General features: G+C 35.0%; 2 protein-coding genes and 1 long non-coding RNA gene across 7 annotated transcripts; 2 read left to right on the forward strand and 1 right to left on the reverse strand.

The window, feature by feature from the left end:
- The first annotated feature begins 1263 nt into the window (after nucleotides 1–1263).
- Nucleotides 1264–2644, forward strand: LOC149478332 (uncharacterized). The gene has a single exon (XM_089709398.1). The coding sequence runs from the start codon at nucleotides 1303–1305 to the stop codon at nucleotides 2296–2298; it is 996 nt and encodes a 331-aa protein (XP_089565524.1). The 5' UTR covers nucleotides 1264–1302; the 3' UTR covers nucleotides 2299–2644.
- A 1707-nt stretch (nucleotides 2645–4351) lies between these two features.
- On the reverse strand, nucleotides 4352–17534 carry Aprt (adenine phosphoribosyltransferase). 4 transcript variants are annotated; one of them, XM_089709571.1, is made up of 5 exons: nucleotides 17516–17534; nucleotides 10529–10680; nucleotides 10165–10319; nucleotides 9280–9362; nucleotides 4352–6249 (listed from the first exon to the last, which is right to left on the reverse strand). In XM_089709571.1, the coding sequence occupies exons 2-5, from the start codon at nucleotides 10615–10617 to the stop codon at nucleotides 6025–6027; spliced, it is 552 nt and encodes a 183-aa protein (XP_089565697.1). In that variant the 5' UTR covers nucleotides 10618–10680; nucleotides 17516–17534; the 3' UTR covers nucleotides 4352–6024. The 4 variants fall into 4 exon arrangements, with proteins under 4 accessions (XP_089565697.1, XP_089565694.1, XP_089565696.1 ...); XM_089709568.1 differs by having other exon boundaries at nucleotides 10529–10815; nucleotides 17509–17531; XM_089709570.1 differs by having other exon boundaries at nucleotides 10529–10674; nucleotides 17509–17528.
- On the forward strand, nucleotides 10828–12707 carry LOC149478334 (uncharacterized). 2 transcript variants are annotated; one of them, XR_016317443.1, is made up of 4 exons: nucleotides 10828–11192; nucleotides 11464–11641; nucleotides 12413–12517; nucleotides 12681–12707. It is a non-coding gene; the product is annotated as an uncharacterized LOC149478334 (long non-coding RNA). The 2 variants fall into 2 exon arrangements; XR_016317442.1 differs by having other exon boundaries at nucleotides 10828–11641.
- Nucleotides 17535–17600: the final 66 nt, after the last annotated feature.

Genomic DNA, 17600 nt, shown 5'->3' on the forward strand with positions numbered 1-17600 from the left:
TTCAGAAGAAATATTGCGATATAATTGGACCCAATTTCTCGCTCCAATTTCTTAATGTATATCATCTGATTCTCCCTCAATTGATGGAGACGTGGTCTATTCGCCAGCTTTGCAAAGAAATTATAACACAATTTGGCGTGCTCGAATGTGACCTTACGGAAGTGTATACAGCGATGCTACTGTTTCATACAATTCCTGTTACTTCCGCAGCAGCAGAAAGATCTTTCAGTAAGCTGAAGATTATAAAAAAATATTTAAGAAACAGCATTCGACAAGATCGCCTCCGACATTTATCGTTAACTAGCTTTCCACCCGCAGCTTCGCCCGCGCAGGCAAAGAAAAACCCGCATAGTTCCCGTTCCCGTGGGATTTCCGGGATAAAACCTATCCTATTTCCCGGGATAAAAAGTAGCCTATGTCCTTTCTCGGGTATCAAAATATCTCTATACCAAATTTCATGCAAATTGGTTCAGTAGTTAAGGCGTGATTGAGTAACAGACAGACAGACAGATTTACTTTCGTATTTATAATACATATTAGTATGGATTGCAATAGAAAATGAAGCGGCATCAAACTTGGATTTGAGTGAAATTATAGACGAATTCGCAAAAATTAAAGCGCGCAAGAGATTGTGAATTGGGCGGGGAATTCTGTTAAAAATCGTTTTTTCCATTAATTAATCTCATCTGTATAATAAATATTCTATATTGTCATGTGCGTCGTTGTTTATTTATTCCCTTTTTCTTCTATTAAACACATGGAGATTCTAATCGAGACGACGTATGGATTTAGCCTACTAGGGATAAGTTCACTTACTGTTTTCTATTCTTATTCTTATCAATAATTTTGAACGCAAATATAAGTTCAAACTACGTGGAAAGAGGGGAGGAGGAGGGCCCGATTCTTTCCCTATGCACCAGGGCCCTTGTCCCCTAGCTACGCCACTGGAAATATCGTCCATTTACAGACAAATACACGCTTAAAAAAGGATTTGAATTGCGGGTATGTACCCGTTATATCTATTATACATTTTGAACAAATATTAGAAACTTACCGTTTTAAAGCTACTGATGATGCTAATCTGCACTACGATTTATTTATTTTTTAAGAATTTTGTAAACGACTGTACAGCAAATGACAATTTTCCTGTAGGAAGAACTTAGTTAATACATATAAAAAATATACTTATTACGAAGGCAAGTCATAAGTTCTGATTTAATTCGAAAATTTTCCTCTAACGTGTTTATCTATATAAACTCTGAGCTTCGAACTCAGATCACAGTAGCACATCAGACATACAAAATGAATTACAAAGTGTTAGCTCTTCTTGCCTTCGCGGCTTTAGTGAAGTGCCACGATATAGCAATTGGTTCGAATACTAATGGCAGAAAAATATACGAAGAAAAAAAACAAGCCAGTCCCGCTATTTGGAGACAAGATGACAATGTAACAATATCAGCTAATGATGGCGAAGTTATAAGCAGAGTTGTTGTACACGATTTAAGAGCAGAAAAGGATGGAGAAGTTAAAATTATTGATGGTGGAGAAGGACAGAAGAATGTTACATTGGAACTGAAAAGTCCAACCGCCTTACGGGGATACGAATTCCATATAGAAGTGTATGCAATTCCCGATCAAAAATCAGGCCAACCTAAAACAATGAACAGCAACGATGAAGTTTCTATGGATTCAACAACTAACGTTCCAAAAAAGGACAACGCACCTGCTATTATAGCTAAGGAAGAAAATCCACGAGCTTCACGCACTATCATGACTGAGGATAAAGACAGCAATGTGAACATTAACATACCGGTCTCTGCAAATGAATTTACAACCGCTGAACCAGAAAAAAAAGAAAGTACCGACAATACAACTGAAGTGCCAAAAAGTATCGAAGAATCTACTGAAGATAACATGAAAAAATCAAGGACTGACGCGGAAAATCATGAAATTGTCGAATTCGTGCTAGACGATATGAATGATCAGTCCGAAAAAGCAGCTTTGACTTCGGATAGCTTAAAGAAGGATGAAAATAGTCCTGTAGAAGTAGCCCGTACTAATGATTCTCAGGAAGATGCTGATAAAATGGAAACTACAACTCAAAGTGACGATATAACAAGTACGACAAGTAATAGTGAAGATTACGGAAAAATCGATTTGGATTCATCTAAAGTTCCTTCTATTATTTTCAAAATGGAACCGCCTATGGACAAAGAAATGCCAGCAAGCGATTGGAAGAGACAGGAATCCCGATTCAACGTACCGGTTATGAAAAACTTGGGCAATCAAAGGTATTAAAAACAGTTAAACAAAAAGTAAGCGATTTTTGTAATCTTGCTGTGATTTAGATATTTCTTTTAACGTTATAGCATTAATTAGGAATATTACTTTAAGATAAAAATATATCTAAGCGTTAATTTATTATGAAAGGCGGTATTAATTCAACTTTTAGATACTTACGTCATAGCATTATACGGTATACTATTGTATAGTTTCCAATAAAATAGGTTACGAAAACTAAAAAGTTGAAGATAAATAAAAAACAAATATAAGTTATTATAAAATTTTATTTTAAAAAACATCACAAATGCCATTTATTAGTAAAATATGGAATGATTGTAATCACATTAGATGTAAGATATTTTAAAAAGTAAATAAAATGAAATGATTCAAGAATAACAAGACTATTATTTAATAACACTTTCATTACCACTACGATTTTCACGATGTTTTCTCGGATGCCGCCTACATTTTACGTTGGACTCGCTAGGCGAGTCCCCGGCGCTGCAACACGAATTGAATCACTCGCCAGGCGAGTTCAGTGGCATTGCGTTAGGGTAAAAACAATGTTTTGTTATTTTTGTGGCCGTGACAGTGTAAGTTACGTGTTTAACGCAATTAATAAGAGTTTAACTAACATACGGTGTAATTTAACATATAAAAATGGTAAGAAACACTATAGATAAAAGAAAAGGTAAGTTTGTTTCGTAATTTATGCAGTGGCTCTCAATCTTATAAATAGTGGTTATTGTTGAAGTTATATTTTAAATATCTAATATTGTTTTTATAAACAGGAGGTTTTCAATTCGAATAAATAAGAAACAATTTTACCCGGAAACATTTTGATACGGGCTTTTTAAGAATATAGTTTAAAAAACAGTACAGTTTTAAAATGTCGGCAATTGCGTGATAAAGTAGCGTGTAAGGTAACCTTTGCCTATATAATAACACCAAATTCGAGCCCCTGCAAGGTGTAGAACACAATCCGCCGTTGTTTTACGAGGGAATGTGACTTTTGGTAAAATGAAAATAAAAGTATCAACCGTACATATAGATATTTCATTAATAAAAGTTTGAGAATCTATGTCAGTGAACTCGCCTAGCGAGTTCAAGGCATTGCAGAATAGTTTATTTTCTTTCGATTATAAACTGGGTCTGCTCACCCGGCCCACCACGTAATTCTTTAGATTAGGGTATATTTAGTCTTCAGTATCATTTTAACCAGAAAATACACATGCATTTTGGAAAAAAATAGAAAACACATTGAACTCGACGGGCGAGTCTACGGCGCTGGAATAAAATTTACGTAGACTCTCCGGGCGAGTCAGTGGCACTGAACGTGTTAAAAAAGAACATTCATATATTTGTCACATTATATGTAAAATAACACACTACTGAATTATAAGGATTCTATACATTTTAAATTTATTATATCACGGTGCATTTACATCAAACGAGCGAATGCTCATTCTAACACACTATGTCAAAATAATAATTATTTTAGTGTAAACATGCGTAGAGCATTCTTTCGTTCTTAGTGCGTTCGAAAAGATTCTATGCAATGTTCTAATACTGAACAACACTGAATACAAGTTTTCGTTTACACAAAAAGATCACGAAATAATGCTCTTGCTCTATGTTCGTTTGATGTAAATTCACCGTCAAATGAATAATTGGACACAGTTCATAAGATCATTCATTGTGATTTAATAATATCATTTCGTTAAATTTTATCTTTAATTTTCAAGGCACAGTCGGTTACAATTATATATAAATCCGGCTATGCAATTATTTAACAATTAATATACATATTTTTATCTGAAAAATATGCTTTTTTTCAATTGCATCCTCGTTAATGCCGATAATTACATTTTAATTTTAATTTCTGTAACGACAGATTGGTAGGTACTGTATCAATAAAATATTTTTTTTCTATGATTTTTCGTAACACATTTCTGATATAATTGGTACAGATAAAATAATAAGTGAACTAAAAAATCGAATTTTACAGTAACACAGTATAAAATAAAACTAGATATATTAATACATAATACATAATATTATTCTATTCTCACTGCTATTTTAAATTTCCACTTTGGTAATAATTTTCACAGCAATCAACAAATATTGTTAAAAATAATAATAGACACTAAGCTTTCTATATTATGGTTCCTATTTATTATTATTTGTATTGGTTTACAATTAAATTATCTGTAAAACATGACACAGGATCACAGCCTACTAATTATTGCTATATGATGTAAATAATTATTAACTGATACAACTAAATAATAATAATATGTAGTTTAAAAAAAACTAAAAAACACGCTTTTCATAGAAAACCGAACTAAAAAATAGAAAATTTTATCAAATTATTGTATTGTCATCGGTCCTCAATAAATCTACAAAGTTTGAATGAAATATGGCCGTTTAAAGTGGGTCAAAATCGCGCCCAAAGAAGTCGGTTACAAACATACAGTCGGTTACAAACATACAGGTGAAGCTAATATAAAGCGTGTAAAAATAAACTAAAAGTTTCCAATGTAAATGCCGTAATATTTTGTATTTTTGTGCTAAAAATTGTTGAATTATTCCGAGATAAACCAGAAAATACTAACTATATCTATCCTTTTTTTTTTCAATAGTGTAGGTGTCAAAATTGCCGCAAAATATATTTGAATAACTATTTCTTATTGGAGTAAGTATGAAGTTTTTGCAAAAATATTATCAGATAGCAGAGTTTGTAATAATTAATTATATAATATTATCTTTTAAAGTTTTAAATAATATTTGGAGTAACGGAGCATAGACAATAGATATTAGTATATTTATCGTTTATTCTATGGTTTTCTTGTTGTTATATTTTATATGTAATTGGTAGGATATGTATATTACTTATAGATATAACAATTTGGTTTCGATATTCTGATAATACTGTGTAGTATGCCTATATTTAAACAAAATCAAATCAATAAACAAATAATAAAACCCATCATTGTATACAAACAGAGACAAATAATATTAACGTAGATGATTAAAATTATTCTATGTTTTTATAATTATTTCAATTAAAACGCTTGTGATGTATTCTGATTACTTAAATACTACAATTTGTTTTGTCAAACTATATTAATTTTTCAAAATAAGTAAGTATGTCCTCAATCATTTTTTTTTTTTTGTAAAATCGTCAGAACCACTATAGAGCAATATTCATTTGTGCACATAAGATTATTTAAATAATGTCAAATTTAGTCTTAATTTCAATAAAAATAATAAGACTTTTGCACTTTGAACATAACATACTAACATTTTAATATCTACAATCCATAATATATGTGTTCTATTATTAATGCAAAATGTATGAATTTACAAAAACTATAACATATAAAACTTATGAACTTTCGGCCGATGCGTGAAATGTCATTTTGACAGCACAAAGTATAATTTAATCTTCGTTAATTCAATATAATAACTAACTTAAAATTAAATACCGCTTATTTTTTATGACCATTTTTATAAACAAATAAAAACCAACACACAACTTTAAACGCCATTTCTGAATAATTTTTCTTATTTTAATAGCCTGAACATAAAAAAAATTGTATCACATTTAAAAATCATCAAAAACCGAACCCGTGTATGATAAAAAAAATACGTCAACCTTTTTTCAAACAAAAAAATGCAACTTGTCAAAAAATACATCATGTCTTTTATAGGCTTTTTGTACAAAACATTATTTTACAATCAATCATATTTGATAAGAGTATGTATAGGTATATCTTTCGTTATGTTCTTTCGTCCTTTCAACGACTCTAACTCCATAACAATAAGACATCCGACGACATTCGCACCGCAGTTTGTTAGAAGTTGTATGGCTGCGTTCAATGAACCTCCTGTGGCTATCAAATCGTCCACTATGACGCACTTTAAACCCGGTTTTATTGAGTCCTTTTGTATTTCTACCGTGTCCTGGAATGAGAAAGTAATACATATATTAATTATATACCAACTAGCGGTCCGCCCCGGCTTCGCCCGTGGTACCTACATGTTTAAACTATCCTATCTCTCAAGTTGGATCGAACTGCACATGGTGTGCGAATTTTATTATAATCGGATAAGTGGTTTAGGAGTCCATTGAGGACAAACATTGTGACACGAGATTTATGTATATACCTATTAAAAGATAACATAAATATTATCTAGATATTTTAGTGGGACAATTTGAACTCGTGATTATCAATACAAGCAAACTACTGAGCAGATTGAGATAAAAATTGATAGAAAAACAACTTCTCTGTAGTCTGTAGGTAAAAATATAATATTATATGTATAGCTTTTAAGATAAAATAAAGTATGTATGTTTGCACGTTATTCTAGTAAGTACTTAGTAATAACTATGCGCGATAAGTAAGGACACCCACTTCAGTCTCTTATCTTCGTATTCTACAAATCAAAGAATATTATGAATCTCAACTTCCGTGTCTTTCAAGTTCAGTATCGTCTGCATATACAATTACAAATTTTATAATAACGAAAACAGTTACGAAATGTGGGTCCTAATAAACTGCCTTGAGGCACCCCATAGGAGACTGAAGTGATTATCAATCGAAAAACTTATAAATTCTTTGCATGTGGACCTTTTACCATGACCACAATTCATTGTCAGATATTTAGAGCGAGCGCGCACGAGCAACTTTGTCTCCGCAACTATTTTGTCTCTCCCATCAATTTGTATGGGGAGTTGCGTTGCTACGTGCGCGCACTTTCATACTAGCCCATGGGTGGAGAGACAAAATAGTTGCGGAGACAAAATAGTTGCGGAGACAAAGTTGCTCGTGCGCGCACTGTCTAATTAGCATTTTTATCCTCAATAGCCTTTTTGGTCTACTTATATAATTTAAATTAATTCACAAACTATACTTGTGGTATCTATTGGCTTTTTAGTTTTCGTAGCAACCGATTACAAAAATCACAATAGGTTTTGGAAAAGATAATTTTAAGATTGTATTATCAGAGGAATCCCTATCTTTTTGTATTTTATCGATATGTCTATACACTGATGATGATACAATGATATTTTGTTTCTATTTTTAAGTTGTTTTTTCTTTTACAAAATGATCTAATCATTATTAACCAGAAAAAATAAGAGATCTATGTTTACACTAACAGATAGGTACCTAATAACAATTTATAAGTGAAAACTAAAAAACATAGCCTTAGAATTAAAACTTCGGTGCATTGAGATTAAAATTTCAAGGACACGTCTTGGCAATACCGTCACGTCATGGCAATACCGTCACGTCATGGAGTAAGGCGACGATTTTCGTATCTTTAAATCTTGCCAAAGTTTCACTTCTGACATGTGTGCTTGGCACACACGCTTTTTTTTTATTTCACTAGGTATTACCGTAATAATATAATACATGATAGGTCACTCGTTAGCTAGTGAAGCAGGATTCTCATATTGAAAAGTATGATCCAGGGTAGATTTTAAAATAGAGAAGACTAATAATGTATTTACAATATGTATAATGTTTATTTCCCTCCTTTCCTCATTGTAACAAAACTACAAATCACATTTTTGGTACATTCAAGTAATAATATAAGACCCATTAGCCCATTTAGTGAGATAATAATTGCAACACAATATTCATCAGAGTTCAAATAATATGATGCAAGATTGATAAGTTTATCTTAAATTGTATATTGTTTACATTACCTTATATAAACTACTAGCTTTCCACCCGCGGCATCGCCCGCGCAGTCAAAGAACAACCCGCATAGTTCCCGTTCCCGTGGGATTTCCGGGATAAAACCTATCCTATGTCCCGGGGTAAAAAGTAGCCTCCTCCTTTCTCGGGTGTCAAAATATCTCTATACCAAATTTCATGCAAATTGGTTCAGTAGTTAAGGCGTGATTGAGTAACAGACAGACAGACAGAGTTACTTTCACATTTATAATATTAGTATGGATAACTACATTATGTTAATTAATAGATAACCCAGTGAACTATACCTATTAATATTAACTAATAATTCATTTGGTTGATATTAGTATTTTCTAGTGTTTTTTACGAGAGTATTATACATTTAGAAATTAAAGATTTTAATGTCAGGTAAATAATATAATGAACTAGCTGTGTTCCGCGGTTTTACCCGCAGTGCTCCGCTCCTGTTGGTTTAGCGAGACATTATATATCCTATAGCATTCCTTGATGAATGGGCTATCTAACACCGAAGAATTTTTTTGAATTGGACCAATAGTTCCTGAGATTAGCGCGTTCAAACAAACGCTTCAGCTTTATAATATAAGTATATCTTATATATAAAATTCTCGTGTCACAATGTTAGTCTGCATACTCCTCCGAAACGGGTGGACCGATTCTCATGAAATTTTTTGTGCATATCGGGTAAGTCTGAGAATCGGCCAACATCTATTTTTCATATGTACCACGGGCGAAGCCGGGGCGGGCCGCTAGTATAAATATATTAATTGCGTTTAAAATCCGTTTAAGTCTTAAATTAACTAATGCTAAAAATTAGCCAATTCATAATGTTTACTTTATAGATGTAACTGATTATTAGTATATTATAAATCAACAGCTTACTCAGAATCAATGTTATCTTATTCAATACTAGAGGTCCGCCCCGGCTTCGCCCGTGGTACATATTTCGCAATAAAAGGTAGCCTATGTCCTTTCTCGGGTATCAAAATATCTCCATACCAAATTTCATGCAAATTGGTTCAGTAGTTTAGGCGTGATTGAGTAACAGACAGACAGACAGAGTTACTTTCGCATTTATAATATTAGTATGGATTTTTATAGATAACAATAAAATATGTTTATAATCTCAAAAATTAAAGGTGAAAAATAGCCATAATAATAACACATGTGAATTGTATCATATTATACAAGTAAAATATTCTGGGATAATTGCATAGAACAAAAAGTATATATTTTTTAAATTTTAACTTAAAAGTAATGAAATGAAACTTACCGATCCATATTCCAAATCATATTTGTACGAAATGACATCACCAGGTAGTTTGCCTTTCTTTCTAACTGGTAAGCATCCTATACCTATAACACAACATAGTAAATTAATACATAGTAATTAGTAAATAGTACTTAGTAAATAGTAAACATAGTAATTAGTAAATAGTAAATTAATAATGTATCTAGATTTATTTTAAAATCTCAGTAATATAGGATATTGAGGGATTTGGTCTCAACTCATAAAAAATTTCTTGTACATAAGAATCTTATTAATACATTTGTGTATTCTAAAATTTTAAATATTATTATTTAGTAAGAATTAATTGTAATAAAAAAGTTATTTGACTTTGAAATAATTTCCATTGGGTTGGGGTTATATCTACGAAAAAACTAACAGTTCAGCAAAAAAATGGTTCAAGGTTATAGCAAACAAAATATCTAAGCTTCAACTGAGGTATTGAATTGTACTATTGATTGTTGCATTATACTTTTTCAGGTCTTAAGCTATCTCTGTACCAAATTTCATCCAGATTGCTTTCATAGTTTATGTATGATGTAGCAAACAAATGTATATTCACATTTATAATATTATGTAGGGGTTTACATTTTCAACCATTGTTATTGACTTCAGTTGTATAACATTAGATTATACTAGCTTTTCGCCCGCGGCTTCGCCCGCGTTTTCAAAGGAAAACCCCCATAGTTCCTGTTCCCGTGGGATTTCCGGGATAAAACCTATCCTATGTGTTAATCCAAGTTACCTTCTATATGTGTGCTAAATTTCATTATAATCGGTTCAGTAGTTTATGCATGAAAATCATACACACATACATACATATAAACCTTTCCTCTTTATAATACATATTAGTATAGATTAAGAGCTTACCCAACTCTGCAGCAACTGAGAAGGAAAACAGAAAACCTCTGGATTCCAAACCAACCACCGCTTCTGCTTGTGGGAATTTCGTCTTTATCGTTTCTATTAGAAGTCCTTGTAATAGCTTACATGCCGCGCCGTCTGAAATCGCGGAGAATATGTCCCTGAAAGAAATCACATGATGTATTTTTTTGCTATTTGTTAAAGTTATAAAAAGTTAAATATACTATAAGCTTAAATTGCTTGAATAAAACAATAATTATTTTGACGCAAGTAATTGATGCATGCAAGCTTCAATTGGTTGCGCATTAAATTTTTTGATACAATATTATATTTATAACCTAAAATAGTAACACATTACTTTTAAACTTACCAAAATAAAATCCCTTCTTTCGGAAAATTCGGGAATTGCTTTATTTTCTTTTCCAGTTCGGATATCTTCTTTTCATATTCCGTACTCATTTTGTAATTAATATTTGATAAATTTTGAAAAACTGTGATATTTTTCTTTCAAAGTTTCTGTAACTATATTTTATTTCTAAATATTCGCCAATAGGAATTTATAATTGTAATTCTTATTAATAAAAGCACATGATCACACACCGAAGTATCATTTAAATGACAAGTTTTCGAAAATAATAATTAATTTACAAAGGACGACTAATACTCAGAACAAAGAATCCTATGGAACTGCCGTAATTGTTCAATTTGACGCGGAAATAATAATGATATACCCATCTCTTTCTCACAACAGTGGTTTTACCTTAGAAAAAGCATCTACACTCTTTTTATTAGCGCCCTCTTCATTGGCATCGATGTACCTTTGCTGCCACGGACGCCATCTTAGTATACGGTTTTGTTTACATGTGAGAAGATGTCATTGTGAAATTTTTATGATTTTCCAGTGTTTTTCGACCATAATCGAGTGTAATAAGTATAATTGAAAATAATAATAGGTACCATGAAGTATTCTATAGTAGGTTGTGGCCTATGCCTGTATGCCAAAGCAAAAACAGGCCGAATCTAACCTTTCAACGGTAAGTGGCTAACATTTTGTTAAATTGTTGCTTATATTAAAGTGTATTTATTATCAAGTGTATAGAAATCTTTTAATCATTTTACATTTAATCATCTTAGTTATTATGAGCTGTAGAAACCCGCAATATTCTCCTTATTTCATTTGCATCGAAAACATAAACATGAGTGCTAGTGTCGAACATCATCGCATAAACACCTTATCGATAAATTATTAATTTGTTTATTAATTACGTGCGAAGTTATATATTGTTGTATATTTTCTCGTTTTAGTTTACCAAGTAACGAATCCCGGCAAAAGGCATGGTTGGAAAAGATTGGCATAGAAAATATCCGGCCAGGAACTAAAAACATTAATGTGTGCTCATTGCACTTTGAAGAGAGCGCATTTAATAAGACTTTAAACATTGTTTGATTGAGAGATGATGCTATCCCAACAGTATTTGCAAAGGTAAATAATTCATCAATCTTTTTATTAAACAACTAGCTGCTCCGCGCGGTTTCACCCCCGTGGCTCCAATACTGTTGGTTGAAGCGTGGTGATATATATTATATACCCTATAGCCTTCCTGGATGAATGAGCTATCTAACACCGAAAGAATTTTTCAAATCGGACCAGTAGTTCCCTAGACTAGCGCGTTCAAACAAACAAACAAACTCTTCAGCTTTATAATATTATAGTATAGATTTTATTTAGCTCATCCTGTTTGTTTTTTTTAGGTACAAGGTAGTAATTGAAATTGTACCCCCTTACTGTTGACCGATTAATCTAATTGCTATATGCTTCACAATATCTTTTTTGACTTATATGCTCTAGAGACCTAGAATGTCATGAGACAAGTGGTGTGATGACTGGTACTTAAAACCTACTGAGTTATTTTTTAGTTTTTAAGATATTACCTACATTATTAAAATCTTTTAAAGTGAAACTTTTATTACATCGTCTCAAACTTTTTCTATACTTAATATTGTAAAAAGGAAAGATTTGATTGTGTATGCACAAAAAGACCTCAAAACTACTGGTCCAATTTTTTTAATTCTTTCGTTGTTGGAAAGCTACACTTTCCATAAGTATATAATACACTATGTTTGTTCAATAAATTATTTTAATAAAAAAAAAATACTAAAATACAATTTACCAAACATTGAGTCCATGTTTCTGTAGCAATCTATTTATTATTACTTGGGACCATATCTAATGTAACATTTTTATCTCTTTCAGGCAGACCATCCATTTCAATTTGCTTTAATTGACATATCAAATACTACTGATCAACCATCATGCTCAGGTTATCCACATCCACAAGATGCCAAGGATCTTGAATTGGTAAGAGCAGTTCTTGAATAGAAAACCTATATGAAATAATTCTTGTTTAAAAAAAGGGAACTTCAATACGTAACTTTTTCATAGTCTTAGTCATACATGCTGAGATTCATGTGTATAATTATGAGAACTGTTATCAATAATTAAAATTTATTTAATGTTTTAGGCTTCAGCACTCGAAGAATTAAAAAAACCGGCCAAGTGCGAGTCGGACTCGCGCACCGAGGGTTCCGTACAAATAAGTTTAAAATTATTAAAAAAATATATATTATGTGATGTAACTAAAAATTTATGGTTTTCGTAATTTTTCCTTTATGTATGCTATAAGACGTTGCTTCGTACCAAATTTCAAGATTCTGAGTTCACGGGAAGCACCCTGTAGGTTTTGATTCCCTTGCAAGTGTCGAAAATTTGCGGCATAAACGGCTGTATCTTTTGATTGCGTTGGCTTAAAAGTTTGATTTTTTCACAGCTTCAAGGGACAGTAGACCTGAGCAATTGATATAAATTTCAGCTTCATACCTCCACGCGTTCCTGAGAAAAAGGGTCTTGACAGACGGACGGACGGACAACAAAGTGATCCTATAAGGGTTCCGTTTTTTCCTTTTGAGGTACGGAACCCTAAAAAATAGAAGAAAAAGTGGAGAAACAGAAAAAGAAAATTAAATGTTTAAATGAAGTGGTCCGTCAACAAATTTCCACACTGTATATGGCCAAGCTCATTTGCCGCATCTGTGACTACTGTCGCATGTACCTAAACATATATAGTAACCACTATAACTTAAATAAATTATTTTATGAAAAAATTGTGTTTGTTATTTAACTATACTTGCCCTTGAACATCTGCTTGAGTCACTCACATGTGTTTTAGCCAGCGGCTCTGCTCTTTTTTATTTTCGTACATGCGAACGAAGTCGCGGGTAAAGAATGCTCTTATGATCGAATGGGTTGCTTGGAAGAAATTGCTTGGAGCAATAAAGCCGCCTTTTGACTAAATATGTCCTATTAAGTAAAATTTGTATTTTCTGTTTGTGTGCAATAAAGCTTATAAATAAATAAATAAAGTACCCTATGGATGGCTTCATGGTCAAATAAAACCCGATGTTAAATTTCATCAAAATTGGCTTGTCCGTTTTAGCGTGAGAACGGAATATACATACATACACACTTTCGCATTTATAATATTACTAGCGGTCCGCCCCGGCTTCGCCCGTGGTACATAATATTTACGTTTTCTCTACATAAGAACCATCCTCGTACTTCAAGGAATATAATAAAAAAAGAATTATCGAAATCGGTTCAGCCGTTCTCGAGTTATGCGCTTACCAACACATTTTGCGATTCATTTTTATATATAAGACTAGCTGGTGCGTTGTGCGCGGGCTGCAAGCAGCCCGCGAGCCCCTTTTGCCCCTGGGTTGAAGCAATAGGGCAGTCATTTGAAAATGCATCAAAATCCCCCGTCAATTTGTTATTATTTGCCAACAGCGATTCCACAGTCAATCGGAAGTGCTTATAAAGTCCCAATTCAAATATTTTCTATTTTGAAATGCTGTCGACCTTCGAGGGTGCGTGGTGCGCGGGCTGCAAGCAGCCCGCGAGCCTCTTTTGCCTCTGGGTTGAAGCAATAGGGCAGTCATTTGAAAATGCATTCGAATTTCCTGTCCATTTGTTACATCTGCTAACAGCGATTCTAAAGTCAGTCGGTAATGCTTATAAATTCTCCATTCAAGTATTTTCCACTTCGGGAGGCTGCCCACCTTCGAGGGTGCGTGGTGCGCGGGCTGCAAGCAGCCCGCGAAGCATCCCAGGGAAGAAATCTTCAGTCAGTTGAAAATGCATAAAAATTCCCCGTCAATTTGTTAATATCTGCTAACAGCGATTCCACAGTCAATCGGAAGTGCTTATAAATTTCCCATTCAAATATTTTCTATTCCGGGGGGCTGTATACCTTCGAGGGTGCGTGGTGCGCGAGCTGCAAGCAGCTCGCGGCTCATCCCAGGACAGAAATCTTCAGTCATTTGAAAATGCATTTGAATTTCCTGTCCATTTGTTACATCTGCTAACAGCGATTTTACAGTCAATCGAAACTGTTTATAAATTACTTATTCAAATATTGGTTAAATTCTTGAAACGTGATCCCCGAATTTCATCATTTTGAGGTGTCTAATCGATAGCGGGCAGTGACTTTTCATAATAAACTGTTAAAGAGTTTACTTAACACGCTCGTCGCTTCGCTCCTCGCTACCTATTTGAATATTTACGCTGGCCTCTGACGTGACTTGCTCGCTTCGCTCGCTTGGCTAGTGCGGTAGTTCAAAAGTAACCTAACTCGCTCGTCGCTTCGCTCCTCGCTACTTCTTTGAGTATTTACGCCGGCCGCTGACGTGACTTGCTCGCTTCGCTCGCTTGGCTAGTGCGGTAGTTCAAAAGTTAACCTAACTGGCTCGTCGCTTCGCTCCTCGCTACTTCTTTGAATATTTACGGCGGCCGCTGACGTGACTTGCTCGCTTCGCTCGCTTGGCTAGTGCGGTAGTTCAAAAGTAACCTAACTCGCTCGTCGCTTCGCTCCTCGCTACTTCTTTGAATATTTACGCAGGCCGCTGACGTGACTTGCTCGCTTCGCTCGCTTGGCTAGTGCAGTAGTTCAAAAGTTAACCTAACTCGCTCGTCGCTTCGCTCCTCGCTACTTCTTTGAATATTTACGCCGGCCGCTGACGTGACTGGCTCGCTTCGCTCGCTTGGCTAGTGTGGTAGTTCAAAAGTTAACCTAACTCGCTCGTCGCTTCGCTCCTCGCTACCTATTTGAATATTTACGCCAGCCGCTACCGTGATTCGCTCGCTTCGCTCGCTTGGCTCGTGCGGTAGTTCAAAAGTTAATAAATATTTTCTACTCCGGGAGGCTGTCGACCTTCGAGGTTGCGCGGTGCGCGGGCAGCAAGTAGCCCGCGGTGCCGTCTTTTGCCGTTGCTATTCAATTACCCTTCCTACTATGGAACTTTCCATACAAAATTTTCGAAAAAAAAAAATTTCGCTTTTTAACAAAAACAATTCTATGCCTGGAAGCGGACCAGGTTTTGAACCATTTTTTACTTCGGCGACCCCGACCTAAGTGCCACCGGTTCAGAGAGCCGTTGAATTTCGTGATGTATGGAAAATGGAAACCAGGGGTCGGAGAGAGATTCTGAGTATGCAGTTTTGTAAATATGGCCGATAAAAGTACAAAAGTCAATTTTCAGACCGATCGTAAAGTAACCGGCGCCACCATCTTGCTTTGAAAAATTGGCCATTTTTGAAAAAAAAATGGCGTCCAATTTGAAATTTCTCCATTGCCCTGGTAGCGCCCCATCTTCCTGATCATTTTTTAGTTCTACACCCCCCACCTATCTCGCGCCGTTTCGGAGAGCCGTCGAATTTCGCGTTGTATGAAACTCGGAAACCAGCCGTGGAAATTCAATTATGAGTATCCCAGCTTAATGTGCGGCTCGATTAAAGCCCCTGTGCCAAGTTTCAGCGCGATCGGCCCAGCAATGGCCGTTTTAGAAATTGTATGGCGGCGGCCATTTTTTCCGCCATTTTGAATTTTTTTCACTATCTGTGGTAATTGCTCGAGGTCTACTACAAGTTTAGTTTGAGCACCCCAGATGTAGCTGCTACCGTTTGCGCGGGCCGTTGACCGTCTTCGAGAGATGAGGGAAAGTTTAAGATTTCGTATTTTTCTGGATATCCTGGGAGCTGGGCGAGTATGAATGCATCATTGGTATGTTTCTCCATTGCGCCACCTCGTCTAAATTTACGTTTTTATGTTTGCGCCAAAAATGGAAAAATTCCAAAATCGAGCGACCCACTATGGCTCCCTGGTAGCGTCCCAGGGTGGTGATCATTTTTAGTTCCGGGACCCCCCACCCAACTCACACCGTTTCCGCGGGCCGTTGGATTTTCCATTGTATGAAAGTCGGAAACGGGGGCCCGGAGCCACTCGAACTGGGCACCGATCGATTCGCCGGCTCGAACAGAGCACGTGTGCCAAATTTGAGACGTAAGGATTCATAAACGGCGATTTTGGCAAAGTACGGCGGCCATCTTGTTTTCGCGAAAATCCCCATTTTTCCACCTCCCCTGGTAATCGCCACCAGTTCCGAGCATTTTTTGTTCAGACACCCCCCCTCCAGGTACCACCGTTTTTGCGCACCTCCAGGGGTCCACTTGGTTTTCGAAGATGATCGAGATCGCTATATTTTTCCTCTGGTCACTCGGCGCACCTCTACACGATCACGTCGTTATCCCCCCCACTTTCCACGTAGTTTCCGAGAAAAGCGATGTCAGTGAGTCAGTGAGTCAGTGGTAGTGTAGCTTTATATATTATAATAAAACCTATCTTATGTGTTAATTCAAGTTACCCTCAATATGTGTGCTAAATTTCATTGTGATCGGTTCAGTAGTATTTGCGTGAAAGAGTAACAAACTTACACATCCATCTTCACAAACTTTCGCATTTATAATATTAGTAGGAAGTATGATAGGATAGGATTAGTGAGGATACATAGGTATATAAAGAAAACCCTGTCAATCGCGAAAAAAATCAGCTGTTTCATATAAAACTGCAGAACGAAAATATCAAAATGTATTGATTACACACTACAGCTATCCCTAGTAGGTAGGTACAATTGCAAAATGGTTAATCCGAATCACGAATTACCGAGTAACGATTGCCCGATAGAAGTAGTTATCTTTTTTTATTTTGTTGAAAGAAGTACCTCTTACTAGGTAAGCACCTACTGCATACTTATCATTCAAAAAGACAAAATTCTTATTACCTGAATTACCCATTCTTAACTCTATCATCAATCGATACAATATTATCGACTAGACGAACAAGTGAACGTCCCTAGCCCGCCATGTTTGTACCCCGATTTGTTTACTTAGGTATGCAGGAAAAGTACATGCATATGGCAGTTCCATATGATCGTTGTTCAGAGGACTAATATTACAACCTTAAACAAAATGCACACAGCTGACAGCACAAACGCCAGAGCGCAAATGACAAATGTGAAATGTCAAATTTTCGAACAACCGGTGTTGCCAA

The sequence above is a fragment of the Colias philodice genome, chromosome 22, assembly GCF_061535455.1.
Source record: "Colias philodice isolate Cphi_HAF_F1 chromosome 22, ilColPhil1 Martin Lab GWU primary, whole genome shotgun sequence".
NCBI classification, from domain to species: Eukaryota; Metazoa; Arthropoda; class Insecta; order Lepidoptera; family Pieridae; genus Colias; species Colias philodice.